Source organism: Moschus berezovskii, chromosome 6 (genome assembly GCF_049115385.1).
Source record: "Moschus berezovskii isolate FMDL1 chromosome 6, NW_MosBer_1.0, whole genome shotgun sequence".
In the NCBI taxonomy this organism is placed as follows: domain Eukaryota; kingdom Metazoa; phylum Chordata; class Mammalia; order Artiodactyla; family Moschidae; genus Moschus; species Moschus berezovskii.
This window is the reverse complement of record NC_142465.1, coordinates 104,066,415-104,081,012: the sequence shown is the minus strand read 5'-3', so window position 1 is coordinate 104,081,012 and position 14,598 is coordinate 104,066,415. Positions and strand designations below refer to the sequence as shown.

At 42.4% G+C, this 14,598-nt stretch overlaps 1 protein-coding gene across 6 annotated transcripts in view; it reads right to left on the bottom strand.

Annotated features, from left to right (window-relative positions):
* STYK1 (STY kinase 1) overlaps window positions 1-14,598 on the bottom strand; it is a 53,104-nt gene that overhangs the window by 5,325 nt on the left and 33,181 nt on the right. For 3 of the 6 annotated variants that reach the window (XM_055396797.2, XM_088837322.1, XM_055396800.2), the window contains 8 exons: window positions 13,417-13,513; window positions 12,611-12,745; window positions 9,779-10,045; window positions 8,277-8,458; window positions 7,708-7,791; window positions 3,224-3,432; window positions 1,264-1,304; window positions 305-401 (listed from right to left, as the gene is read on the bottom strand). In XM_055396797.2, the coding sequence (XP_055252772.2) occupies window positions 305-401; window positions 1,264-1,304; window positions 3,224-3,432; window positions 7,708-7,791; window positions 8,277-8,458; window positions 9,779-10,045; window positions 12,611-12,745; window positions 13,417-13,480 (1,079 nt within the window). In that variant the 5' untranslated portion in view covers window positions 13,481-13,513. Of the gene's footprint in view, window positions 1-304; window positions 402-1,263; window positions 1,305-3,223; window positions 3,433-7,707; window positions 7,792-8,276; window positions 8,459-9,778; window positions 10,046-12,610; window positions 12,746-13,416; window positions 14,095-14,598 lie in introns of those variants that run through there. The other 3 variants (XM_055396794.2, XM_055396799.2, XM_055396795.2) reach the window with 3 other exon arrangements.

The following is a 14,598-nucleotide window of genomic DNA, read 5'->3' as shown; positions in this document are numbered from 1 at the left end:
CTACCAGGCTTCTCCGTCCATGGGATTCTCCAGGCAAGAATACTGGAGTGGGTTACCGTTTCCTTCTCCAGGGGATCTTCCCAACCCAGGGATCGAACCTGGGTCTCCCACATTGGAGGCAGACGCTTTAACCTCTGAGCCACCAGGGAAGCCCATACACACACATATATGAGCAGATGTATTTTCTGCATAAGTTTGGTTTAATGTTGTACCTTAGCACATAGAGGACAGCTGAGGATAATCTGAGCCACTTTACAAAGAGCATGACTGATAAAGAGCAAAAAAGATTTTAAAAGCCACTTACATGGTGTGTGTGCAACTACTGGGTCTCTCCATGATTTGCCCTCTTTGGAGATGCTGTAGGATATTGGTAGGAGGGACTTCAGGATATGGAGGTGCTCCTGTTGGTATGGAAAGAGTGATACCAGTAAGACAATTTTAGGGTCTTCTAGAATATAAACTCTAACTAACACTATTCTCCATCCACCTGGGCTAATCACTTACAAAAGTAGGAAACCTCATAGGTATAATATAGTTGATCCCTGGTGATCAGATAAGGGTATAACTTGGAGAATTTTGGAGAAAGGAGATGTTGGAGGAGGGAGACCTGATAATTTAGGAAAATGTCAAGTCTTTAGGAATGTAACAAAATAAAGCTGAGTGAGAAATAAGATCTGCCCTCTACTTCTCAAACAAGAGAAAGTGCTACAGTTTCTCAGTCAAATGGATTAATAAATCTAAAGACAACATTTTTATATTTATGCAAGATCAACCTAGGGGCCTCCCAGGTGGTGCTAGTGGTAAGAATACACCTTCCATTGCAGGAAACTCAAGAGATGTGGTTTCAATCTCTGGGTCAGGAAGATCCCCTGGAGAAGGAAATGGCAACCCCCTTCAGCAAGAATTTGCCTGAAAAATTCCATGGACAGAGGAACCTGGCAGGGAACAGTCCATGGGGTTTCAAAGAGTCGGACACGCCTGAGCAACTGAACACACACAAGATCATCCTTAGAATACTCCTTTGATTTTAAAATACGCCATGGTATTGATGAAGTCTTGGGGGAAAGAAAGAGAAGGAGGGAGAGAGAGAGGGAGGGAATCATGACTATCTCAAAAATCAAGCTTGGATTCTGAAAATGTGTCAGCTCAATTCGATCTTCAGCAATTGTGCTGAAACCCCTTCTCATAGCAAATGCCATCTACCACACAAACATCCTTGCATATTTCTATAGGGGTGCACACCACTTTGGGGATTCTCCTTACCTAGAGTCACCATCTCGTACAGCAGGATCCCAAAAGACCAGCTGTAAGAGAAACAAAGCTGTTTACTTCATTTTTATTTCTACCTTTCATAAAGATGGCTCACTTAAATACCAGAGACCTTCAGTAAGAAACCCATGACCATGGCAGTGAATGGAAATCAAGGGTGAATGGAAATAAAGGGTGATTGGTACAATCAGCAATGTAGTTATGCCATTAGGAAATATTTCTGTCCAGTCCCCTTAGAATCTAATTTGCTTGACAGCTTGATTTATGTCTCTTTTCTACACATTAATAGATACTATTATTTGTTAAATATTGCATATGAATAGATATTACACATTAATAGGTATTTACACATTAATAGATGTTTACTCTTATTTGTTAAATGTTATGAGTGCTTATGCAAACATATTCACTCAAACATATAAAAATTCCTCTGTGTATCTCTTTCAGCTTTTCCATTCCTTCCTGCTGAAATTCCAGCTTTTATTCTTCGTTCAAGGGCAAGCAGGGTTTATCATTTATCCACTATTTCTTCAGTAGATCTAACTGCCCAAACCTAGGTAAAACATTAACAGAGCAAGTTTTATACATAAATGGAGTAAGTAGCTGCCTAAAGAATGTGATTTGAGAGACATATGTTTCATTATTCTACAGCATCATTGTGAAATGAGCAGTATCTCCCAGGGAAGTTTATTACTTCCAGACCTCTATTGAAAAGTAGGTATCAGTGAAACAGCAATGAAATGAAAAATCAGTGTCTTAATTGATTCACCACATTAACTGATGTTCTAAATTTCCCCTGAAGCTCCTAACTTTCATGGCTGGTAAGATATTTTGTATTATACCTACCTGCTCCTCCAAGTAGATGAGTCATATGGTTACCAAAAGTCAATTGTAATTCTTTGCAATCCTGTTTATGCCAATCATACATGTAACTATAACTACGTAATCAATTAAATACTACGTAGGTTGATTAAATATGCATGCCAAAAGCCTTAGCTCCATGAAAACTAGGTTGAATGCTTTGAAAACATTCTCTAACATCAAGTCGCTAAAAAGAGAGTGCTGTCCAACTGTGTGAGTGAGACAACTGTAGAAAACTGGGGTAAAATTAACAATAAATGTCTGCAGTGAAACTGCATCACAATTGTTTTATACCAGAAATACAACATGTAAACTTCATTTAGCATAGCACGTGTATCCTCTTGGCCTCCCTCTGAAAGACTGATAAATAAATATCCATTTATATGTTTTAAGTTAAAATGAGTATATAAATACATGGGCTTCCCTGGTGGCACAGTGATAAAGAACCTGCCTGCCAAGAGATGTAAGAGATAGGATTTGATCCCTGGGTCAGGAGGATCCCCCGGAGGAGGAATAGGCTACCCAACTCCAGTATTGTCTGGAAAATTTCATGGACAGAGGAGCCTGTTGGGCTACAGTCCATGGGGTCACAGATCCAACTGTACACCTAGCACAGCACATACATATATATATATATATGTATATATATTTCTTTTTATTTTAATAGCTCCTAGTTTAAACTTTTGATTAAGTGGATCTGCCTCTTTCAGATAAAACTAGATAAAGAAATAAAACTTTACCAAAGCAAGTTCTCAGATATTGGCGTGAATAATCTTTTCATTTTGCATTTTTTCTCTCCTAATTAAGGCTTCTAATCTAACACAGAGGGAATACTTCAGGAGGCACTAAAAAGGATTGCAGACAGCTGCCAAATATGAGCTCTGCCACATAACACACATTTTTGCTTGAGAGTCTGTCTGACTTCAAAGCAGAGACTTCATGCGTAGACTTAATTGACAATAGACCCAGTCACGTTCACAGGCAGGAGCACACATGCGTAGACTTAATTGACAATAGACCCAGTCACGTTCACAGGCAGGAGCACACTGAAGTCAAGAAAGGAGGAACTCCACGGGGCAGGAACAAACCGTACATGTCTCCTTTGATGCCAGCTGGTTTCAGCAGAAGCCGTTCTGGGGCAAGCCACTTGAGAGGTACGACGCGAGTGGAGGAGATGGCCCCTCGGGAGTGAACTTCATAAGCCAGGCCCAGCCCGCAGAGCTTAGCAGTGAGGTCACCCTGGATTAGAATATTCCTGGCTGCCACATCGCCGTGGAACAGACGCTTCTCCTGGAGAAATTCCTGTCAACGTGAGATCAAAATGGGTCAGCTCTCTGAGGTCATGGCTTAGATCCCAGATAAAGTGAAGCAGATCCTCGAAAAGACCCTGAACAAGCCGCATTAATAATGACATATCCATTCTCCCCCAAACTCCCTCCCATCCAGGCTGCCACATAACTCTGAGCAGAGATCCCTGTGCTGTACAGTAGGTCCTGGCTGCTTATCCATTTTAAGCAGTATGTATTTATATGGCTGAGTCCCTTTGTTGTCCACCTGAAACTATCACAACATTGCTCATTGGTTATACTGCAATACAAAATGAGAAGTTTAATAATAGAAAAAAAAATGTCACGTCCACACAGGTACTAAGTGGCAGTGACCAGAACCAAATATTCTAATTCATAAGAAGCACAATACTTATAACGAATCAGACATGTTTTCATTGTGTTTAAGATCAACAAATTGATACCAGAAATTCATTCTTTTAAAAATATAATAAAAACTTTATTTTTTATGAGTTGTTTTAGGGTGAAAACAAAGTTGAGTGGAAAACCCAGAGCACTCACACCTCCTGCCCCTTAGTTTCCTCCATTATTAACAAGTCGCACCACTGTGAGACATTTGTTAAAACTGATGAACCTATGTGCTCAGTTGCTCAGTTGTGACTCTTTGCAACCCCATGGACTGTAGCCTACCAGGCTCCTCTGTCCATGGGATTTATCAGGCAAGAATAGTGAGTGGTTTGCCATTTCCTCCTCCAGGAGATCTTCCTGATACAGGGATCAAACCCAAGTCTCTTCTCGAATCTTCTGCATTGGCAGGCAGATTCTTTATGACTACACCATTTGGGAAGCCTATACGCAGATGACACCACCCTTATGGCAGAAAGTGAAGAGGAACTAAAAAGCCTCTCGATGAAAGTGAAAGAGGAGAGTGAAAAAGTTGGCTTGAAGCTCAACATTCAGAAAACTAAGATTATGCATCTGGTCCCATCACTTCATTGCAAACAGATGGGGAAACAGTGGAAACAGTGTCAGACTTTATTTTTTTGGACTCCAAAATCACTGCAGATGCTGATTGCAGCCATGAAATTAAAAGACACTTACTCCTTGGAAGGAAAGTTATGACCAACCTAGATAGCATATTAAAAAGCAGAGACATTACTTTGCCAACAAAGGTCCGTCCAGTCAAGGCTATGTTTTTTCCAGTGGTCATGTATGGATGTGAGAGTTGGACTGTGAAGAAAGCTGAGCGCTGAAGAATTGATGCTTTTGAACTGTGGTGTTGGAGAAGACTCTTGAGAGTCCCTTGGACTGCAAGGAGATCCAACCAGTCCATTCTAAAGGAGATCAGTCCTGGGTGTTCATTGGAAGGACTGATGCTAAAGCTGAAACTCCAATACTTTGGCCACCTCATGCGACGAGCTGACTCACTGGAAAAGACTCTGATGCTGGGAAGGATTGGGGGCAGGAGGAGAAGGGGACGACAGAGAATGAGATGGCTGGATGGCATCACCAACTCGATGGAGGTGGGTTTGAGTGAACTCTGGAAGTTGGTGATGGACAGGGAGGTCTGGCGTGCTGTGATTCATGGGGTCGCAAAGAGTCGGACACGACTGAGTGACTGAACTGACTGACTGACTGATGTGCTTAGTTGCTCAGTTGAGTCTGACTCTTTGATCCCATGGACTGTAGCCCTCCAGGCTCCTCTGTCCATGGGATTCTCCAGGCAAGGATACTGGAGTGGGTTGCCATGCCCTCCTCCAGGGGATCTTACCGACTCAGGAATTGAACCAGGGTCTCCTGCATGGCAGGGAGATTGCTTACCAGCTGAGCTATCAGGGAAGCCCTACACAGGTACACTGTTTTCAACTGGAGTCCAGAGCTTACAAAAGGGTGCATTTTTTGTGTTGTACATTCTCTGGGTCTGACATTGATCCATACATTTTTGATACGTTGATATACCCTTTTTATTTTTGAAGACAAATTTATTAGTAAATACACTAGCTTTGCTTTAAACAAACAAACCAAGAGTAGCAAATAAGCCAAATAATATTCATACTGGGTTTGGAAAATAAAATCTCATATTCTGACTCCGGCCCTGGCCTGATTTCACATTTTTCTCAGGTAGAGACAAGCTAGACAAGGAGAAGAGAAGTAGGTTTAAGCTATGTAGTAGCAGTCTCCCAAACTGGTCTGCAAGGGGATCAAATCAGTCAATCCTAAAGGAAATCAACCTTGAATATTCATTGGAAGGAGTGATGCTGAAGCTGAAACTCCAATACTTTGGTCACCTGATGGGAAGAACCAACTCATTTTAAAAGACTCTGATGCTGGGAAAGATTGAAGGCACAAGGAGAAGAGGACAGCAGAGGATGAGATGGTTAGATAGCATCACCAACTCAATGGACATGAATCTGAGCAAACTCTGGGAGATAGTGAAGGATGGGGAAGCCTGGCATGTTGCAGGCCATGGGGTCACAAAGAGTCAGATACAACTTAATGACTGGACAAAAACAACAATACATAGCAAAACTGTCACAATAGTAAATTTATATACAATTTTACATCATCTCATTTTGTCCCTAAAGTAACTAGATGAGGTAAGTTAGGGAAGTAGCTTTCCAATAAATCTAAATGATTACACAAGGCCACATAGGTATTAAGTGATCAGAGCCAAGTATTCTAATTCATAGGAAGTATTACAAATTCTACTAATACTTTTTAGTCCAGAAGTAAAAACCCACTCCAGTATTCTTGACTGGAAAGTCCTACGAACAGGGGATCCTGAAGGGCTACAGTCCATGGGGTCACAAAGTCGGATACAACTGAGCTAGTGAGCATGCATGCAAATCAGAATTCCCCGAAAGCTTTACAAACTCATAAGGTTTTAACTCTGGATTTACTTAACCAAAATCTAGGAAGAGGAGTCTGATAATCCATATTTTTAAGAAGTATCAAAATTATTCCAGCACAGCCAAGGTGTTTGAGAACCACCACAACTGGATGATATTGATAAGACATGTGGGATCCTAGTTCCCTGGCCAGGGATCAAACTCGTCCCCCTCGCATTAGAAGTGCAGAGGCAACCACCGGACCACTAGTGAAGTCCCTATTTAGGTTAGTTTAAAATAAAGAGATGATCTCATTTTCACCCCTTTCTTATTCCTCCTCTTCCACTTGTTCTTTGTTCTTTTTCAAGTATATGCAGTTCTTGTCATATTCGGTATCACAGCAAGTCTCCTACCTAACACATTCTGAGCCAGTATTCTTGTTCTTCAGGTATAAATTATAAACATCCTTCTGGCTCTGTAGCCTTTCACCCATTCATTTTCTCTTCCCAAACCTTCTACCGGCTTATCTTTTCCTCTTGTACACCTGGTAATAGTATATATAGGGAAGTATGAGAAGTGGGCAGCAGAGGATGAGGTGACTAGACAGCATCACCGACTCAATAGACATGAATTTGAGCAAACTCTGGGAGTTAGTGGAAGACAGAGGAGGCTGGCCGGCTACAGTCCATATAGCTGCAAACAGTCGGACGCGCCTGAGTGAACATGTGGACATATAGCTCTTGACCCCGGTGCTTTTACCTTTAAGACTGAGAAACCTTTTAAAACCCTTCTTGGGACTTCCCTGGTGGTACAGTAGTTAAGATTCTGTGCTTCCTGGGGCACCTGTTTGATTCCTGGTCAGGGAACTAAGATCCCGCATGCCTCATGGTGTGGCCAAAAAAAAAAATATTTTTTAATAAACAATGCTGCTGCTGCTGCTGCTAAGTCACTTCAGTCGTGTCCGACTCTGTGTGACCCCATAGACGGAAGCCCACCAGGCTCCCCCATCCCTGGGATTCTCCAGGCAAGAACACTGGAGTGGGTTGCCATTTCCTTCTCCAATGTGTGAAAGTGAAAAGTGATAGTGAAGTCGCTCAGTCGTGTCTGACCCTTAGAGACCCCACGGACTGCAGCCTACCAGGCTCCTCCATCCATGGGATTTTCTAGGCAATAGTACTGGATAAACAATAAAAGAAATAAAACCCTTCCTGTTTCTTCTAGAAACCCTAAATTGACCACTTTCTACCTAGAATTACCAATCCTGAATTATATTATCTAAATAATTTCATAAAGAGAGAACTGAAAACTATTTATCGATGCTTGAGCTTCTGCCACCTAACTTCCATCCAATTTCATTTATAATATATACCCCATTTGAGAACATAAATATGAGAAATATGACATTAAATACCAGGCTAACAAAAAAGATCACTGCCATCTGTTGTCACTTCTTCAAGACTTACCAAAGCCAAAAGGACCTGCTTCCCAATGTGATATATTTGTTTCTCTGTGAGGTCATAGGGAAGACCATCCATGGTCATCACATCCTAAAGAGATAAAGGAAAAGGAATTACATCAAAATGACATGAACAGATCTAAAGGAAAAAATAGGGAAAGAAATATTCTTAAATGCAGTTACTGAAGCTAGGGCAAAGACACAAAAATATAAGGACTTGGGAATTCCCTTGGCAGTCCAGTAGTTAGGAACCCACACTTTTACTGCAAAGGGCCTGGGTTCGATCCTTTATCGGGGAAGTTAGATCCCACTAACCACATGGCACGGCCAAAAATAAATAAATAAAAATTTAAAAACTAAAAAATGTACAAAAGCTAAAAGATTCAAGGAGAGATGGTATGAGAGATTCCCAGGTATGCAGAGAAGTGCCATGATTTACTGGACCAGGAAGACAATAAAGAATGTAGGTGAATAGCAGAATGGAGGAAGAACAGAATTTGTCAGGCTAACTGGTATGTAAACAGCTAATTAACCAGGTCAAGCCTCTCTTCCTAACACCTCTGCCCTACCACTCACCCGGCGACAGGTCCAGAGAAAGCTGAGCAGGTCTCCCTGGGCCACATCCTCCAATACCATGTAGAGCGGCAGCCTGTCTGTGCAGCAGCCTTCCAGCTGTACCAGGTTTTTGTGCTTCCCCAAGTACTGATAGAATTGGATTCGCCCTAAGAAATCCTGCACCTCTTGGAGCCCAGTTGGTTCTGTGGAGGACAGAAGAACCATGGGGCATGAGCAGTCAGCGTGTCACCAATAAAGTGGGGAGTACGAGGCAGGAAGCAACCTTAGATGGTAAATTTCAAGGCCCCAAAATGGAATGAGCATAGACCAAAAGTAAACAGAAAGGGGATCAATTAGATGATCTTCGATGTCACTGTTCTTTTATCAAAGGCAACATAGACCCACAGTTCTTCACAACTAGTTAGACTTTGCTCTGCCTAATAGACAACTGTTCTGTTTACATTAAAATATTATCACACATACAATTTTCTTGTTCTTTAGTCACTAAGTTATGTCCGATTCTTTCGGGACCTCATGGATTGTAGCCCACCAGGGCTGTCTGTGGGATTCTGCAGGCAAAAATACTGGCGTGGGTTGCCATTTCCTTCTGCAGGGGATCTTCCTGACCTAGGGATCAAACCTGTTTCTCCTACATTGCAGACAGATTCTTTACTGCTGAGCTCCATGGAAGCCCCTGATTATAACATAGATATTAATATTTTGTTGAAGGAATAGAAAACTAATGGTTGATATGTATTCATATAGGTTCAAATTTCATAATTCTCATTTGATGCCTAAAAAATGACTTTCCGATAGTTTTATAGATTTGAAGAATAAGGAATCCAGGATGGTGTGCAGGTTACAAATATGTGTGACTATTACACAGATTAAGCTGAAGTGACAATCTTCTCCCAAACCTCAATGTTCTAAACTAAGAAAAGATCTGTATTTCGTTGCTTTCTTAAAGTACTTTGCTTCTGTTTTGTTTGTTTGTTTTCTTTTGTTTGCTGGAGAAATTGTTTATTGTCCCTTCTGCTTTTAATTACATTCAATAAAAATAGCAATGATAAAAAAATAGTATCACACATTAAAATATTATCACTTCTAGACCTTTTGATTATGATTCTTGCTAATCCTATCTTTGTTCTGTTTTATGTATCCATCATTGCTGGTCCACATTATGAGTATCAGTCCAAAAGAAAATGAAGTATCTGGAAAAGAAATCAGATAGTCAAGAAAAATGAAGAAACAACCTCAAAATCCTCATCCAAGAAATATCCAATAGGAAAAAAGTTAGTTTTAACAGCCTTGATAGGCAAGGTTGAGCTGGGGAAAGACCCAAAGAAGAACTTTTCTGTTCTTGAATTTTTACTTTCTATTCCCTTCTTATTGTGGGCCAGCTGTGGTCACAACTATCTGCTGATTAACATCCTAATGTTTGAAAATCCTGTTAGCATTCTCTGTTGAGGGTTCACAGTAAAAATGTTAAGAGAGACAAAGAAGTCCAATACTCCTCCTTCTACCTTTTAAAGACTTGAGGACCACACTCTTGGACTTCGCAGGGTTCCCAGTGTGTATCGTGGTACGATAGATGGCCCCATAGCTACCACTGTGGATTTGCTCCAGAACTTCAGAGAGTAGCTCCCGGGGCACCTGCAGCTTAGCCAGGGCATGTGCAGAAGTTCGCAGAAGGCTTTCCACCGAAGTCTCCTCAAGCGGTACAAGCACAGTTCCCCCAGGTCCTGCTGCTTCCTGGCTTAGGTTCCCAGATGGAGGCACGTGGGCAACACCTAAAACAGAGAGGTGACACCAGCCAGCATTTCCCTAGCCCCAGGGACTCCAGGAAATCAGAACCTCAACCAAACCAGCAAGAAGTCCCTTCAGCAGTTCTCTCTCTTGGGTCAATGTGAGGTACCTTCAGGTGCTTCTCAATGAACCAGCATCAAGACAAACCTTGTAGAATATGTCATAATCCCCTTACTTCTAAGGCAACTCAAGATGGACCTCTGAAAACTGGTAAAGACATTTCTGTTCAGTCTTTCTCAGAATTCCAGTTCAGTATGAGTAGAGTCTAGAGACAATGCAAAAAGCTACCAAATGCGTCTTCAAACCACAGACACTTAAAGGTGGTCGTAATTGCAAGGGGAACTATCATTTGAGTCAATAAAGCGACTTTCAAGGGTGAAACAGAGGTATGGATAAGTACTCAACTCTAAGCTGAAATTATTCTTCTTCCCTCAGGTGTCCTCAAAATCAAATTATTCCACATTTCCCAGAGTCTCAATCAAGAAAGATTTCCCTGGCAGTCCAGTGATTATGGGCTTTCCTCACAGCTCAGTTGGTAAAGAATCTGCCCGCAATGCAGGAGACCTGGGTTAGATTCCTGGGAGGGGAAGATCCCCTGGAGAAGGAAATGGCAACCCACTCCAGTATTCTTGCCTGGAAAATCCCATGGACAGAGGAGCCTGGTGGGCGACAGTCCATAGGGTTGCAAAGAGTTGGACATGAGTTAGCGACTAAACAATAACAATGGAATCAGTGAGCCTGGAACCAAGTGAGATAATAGGAGGGTTATAGGAGATGAGGCCAGAGAGCACTCTGATCGTGTAAGGCCACTGAAATAATCTTCATTCTAAGATGAGAAACTACTGGAGGTTTCATGCAGAGGATTAACAGGGCTCACTTAGGCCTTAAAAGAATCATTCCACTGCTCTGAGGAGAACACACCATAAAAGGATGCAGGCAGAAGCAGGGAAACTAGGTAACAGTGCATTACAATTTTCTACGAGAGGTGAGGGTGACTTGAGTCTATTTTGAAGGTACTGTTAGACAGGATTTGCTAACAGATTGGATACAGAATGTGAGAGAAAAAGGAGGCAAGGACATCTTCAGATTTCATTTAGACTTCATTTTAGATTGAACACATAGGAGCTGGGCTTGTCACTTATTATGACAGGGAAAACTATTAAGAGGAAATTATGAAGGAATTTCAGGACCTTTGTTTTACACATGCTATATGTTTTAACTGTGCTGCTGGAGAAGACTCTTGAAAGTCCCTTGGACTACAAGGAGATCAAACCAGTTAATCCTAAAGGAAATCAATCCTGAATATTCATTGGAAGGACTGATGCTGAAGCTGAAGCTCCAATTCTTTGGCCACCTGATGCGAACAGCCGACTCATTGGAAAAGACCCTGATGCTGGGATAGATTGAAAGCAAAAGGAGAAGGGGTTGACAGAGGATGAGATGGTTAGATAGCATCACCAACTTAATGGGCATAAACTTGAGCAGACTTGGGGAGATAGTAGAGGACAGGGAAGCCTGGTGTACTGCAGTCCATGGGGTCACAAAAAGTTGAACACAACTTAGTGACTCAACAACAACAACAAATAAGAAAATTAGGATACAATTTAGAGGAGGATAAGGGATCCACCACTCTGGAGATTCATATCACTGTCAGGATTGATTTTTTTCCCTTCTTTTTTCTCTGAGTTTTCCATTCAAGCTGATTCTCTTTCATCATACGCTCAGTGATACGCTAGAATAGCATGTTATCATCTCCTACCTAGTGCTTCAAAGACTATTATTGGACTTCCCTGGTGGTCCAGTGTTTAAGAATTTGCCTACCAATGGAGGGGATATGGGTTCAATCCCTGATCCAGGAAGATTTCACATGTCATAAGGCAACTAAGCCCATGCGCCACAACTTCTGAGCCTGAGTGGCCTACAGCCCATGTTCCACAACAAGAGAAGCCACCAGAGTAAGTCCGTGCACCACGACGAAGAGCAATCCTTGCTGGCCAAAACGAGAGAAAGCCCAAGAGCATCAGTGAAGACCAGCACCACCATAGATAAATAAATTTTTAAAAATCATTAAGAAAAAAAAAAGACTATTATTAAGGCTACTCCTTTACATCAGAAATTCCAGAAGCACAAAGTGGGGGTGGAATATATTATAGAGTAAAATGTCATCCTTTGAAGCTCATTATAAAGCCTTTAGCTTTATCCTCAGGCGTCCTCCCCAGTCCTTAGACACTCATATGGCCAAAGATTTGATGGTGCAATAGGACAAAGAAAACAGAAAGAGGTTACATGAGGCCTCTCTTGCCTTCTCTTCTTTCAGCTAACAAGAAATTATGGAATTTCTTGTTATATGAATATATGAAATTCATATACTGAATTTCAACTCATGACATCCCTAAGAAAGGCTTGCCTGCTCCTCTCAACTCCACAGGAGGGGACCCATACCCTCTAGCTCATCAAAGTCCCTGAGATTTGAGCTCACTGAAGCTTGGGTCTTCTTTCCTACCATCTCCATCTTTCCCAAGTCACTGCCCAGCCTGTTTGAATCTTACCTCGAGGTCCTGGAGACTGCTGTTGAGTTCTCTGTCCTCTGATAAAAAGCCACAGGATGACGCCAAGGAGGATGAGGAAGGTACCAACCAGGAGGGCTGGGATGATGATGATTTCATACTGCTGTTCCCGGATAACTAGGTAGGAGATCAAGCAAGAAAAGATTGAAGAAGCAGCCTAACCGGACTCCCCCTCCCCATGAGTCTTCAACTCACTATATGTGACATGATTATCTTTTCCTTCTGATCCCTCTACTGCAACTGAGATCAGCTCCCTGATCTGAATCCCTATGCCTCTGTTTCGCAGCCCAGCAAGTATACCCTGTGCCTCCTCTCTCATTTTTCCTGCTGAAATGGAAATGCAGCACAACTTTATCTCCGATTGCCACCCTCCCCCACCCTGCCCCCTCCTTCAAAGACAATGGTCCTTAGTGCCAATTCCTTTCTCACCACTCTCTTCATTTCACTAGAAATCAAATGATCTTTCTTCCAGAATCTCTTCAGATCTTGTGCGTGCATGCTAAGTCACTTTAGTTGTGTCTGACTCTGTGCGACCCTATGGACTGTAGCCCGCCAGGCTCCTCTACCCATGGGATTCCCCAGGCAAGAATACTGAAGTGGGTTTGTCATGCCCTTCTCGAGGGAATCTTCCCAACCCGGGGATCAAACCCGTGTCTCTTCTGTCTCCCGCCTTGGCAGGTGGATTGTTTGCCTCCAGCGCCACCTGGGAAGCCCTGTTCTGAAGCCCTCTTCAGATCTTAATCTCCATCAAAAATCAGAGGACGGATCTCTGTATCACCTGTACTTACTACACAACTTGTCACTGAGACTGCATTCCAACAGCATCCGCATCATGCCCCTCTCATTTCCCATCACGACGCAATGGTCCACTCCAGCGCTTGACCCCTTGAAGATGCACAGAGCACCACTGAGAATGATTCCCAAGGACTGAGTTGTTTTGACAAAAATAAAAGGGAGCACAGACAGAACTTTAAAACACCTCTCCAGATCACTGGTTATTAAGTATCTGTCTACCCGGAACTCTCTGAGCCACCAATTCATCCCTATCGATCTATCTGATATTCAAATGGGAAGAAATTGTTTCTTCCTGCCGTTTTCCTTTTATACAGCTAATCCAGGCCTGCTCTGGTCTGATCCTTTCTCAAATTATTTTAAAGTCTCCCCTCTTGCCCTAGACTCCTGCTGTGATGGTCAAGTTCACAAATGATGTAAAACTGTGGTCCCTGGGAACAGATGTGGCCAAGATTTATCTCCCTAGCAGTCCTTGCTGCTGCTGCTAAATCACTTCAGTCGTGTCTGACTCTGTGCGACCCCATAGACGACAGCCTACCAGGCTCCTCTGTCCGTGGGATTCTCCAGGCAGGTCTAATTTTCTTTATCTCTGTATCTCCTAATTTTTTAAACAAAACACTTAATTTCATTTTTGCTGCTGCTGCTGCTGCTAAGTCACGTCAGTCGTGTCCGACTCTGTGTGACCCCATAGACGGAAGCCCACCAGGCTCCCCCGTCCCTGGGATTCTTCAGGCAAGAACACTGGAGTGGGTTGCCATTTCCTTCTCCAATGTGTAAAAGTGGAAAGTGAAAAGTGAAAGTGAAGTCGCTCAGTCGTGTCCGACCCTTAGCGACCCCAAGGACTGCAGCCTACCAGGCTCCTCCATCCATGGGATTTTCTAGGCAATAGTACTGGAGTGGCTTGCCATTGCCTTCTCCGAATTTCATTTTTATATAAACCTAATTCAGACCATGAACAAATAGTTGGTGGATTTCAAGAGAGATGAGTTATACATTTGCTTTCCTTCTCTGACATACCCCTCCACTGCATTCTCACTACTAATGAGCAGACAGCAGCTATGAATAAAACTATTTATTTTGCAGCTCTCAAAGCTTCCTCTGTTCTTCATATAAAGATAGACACACACACACATTCTCACCAGTGTATGGGTTAAAGAAAGTGTAGTGCTAAGCACTCT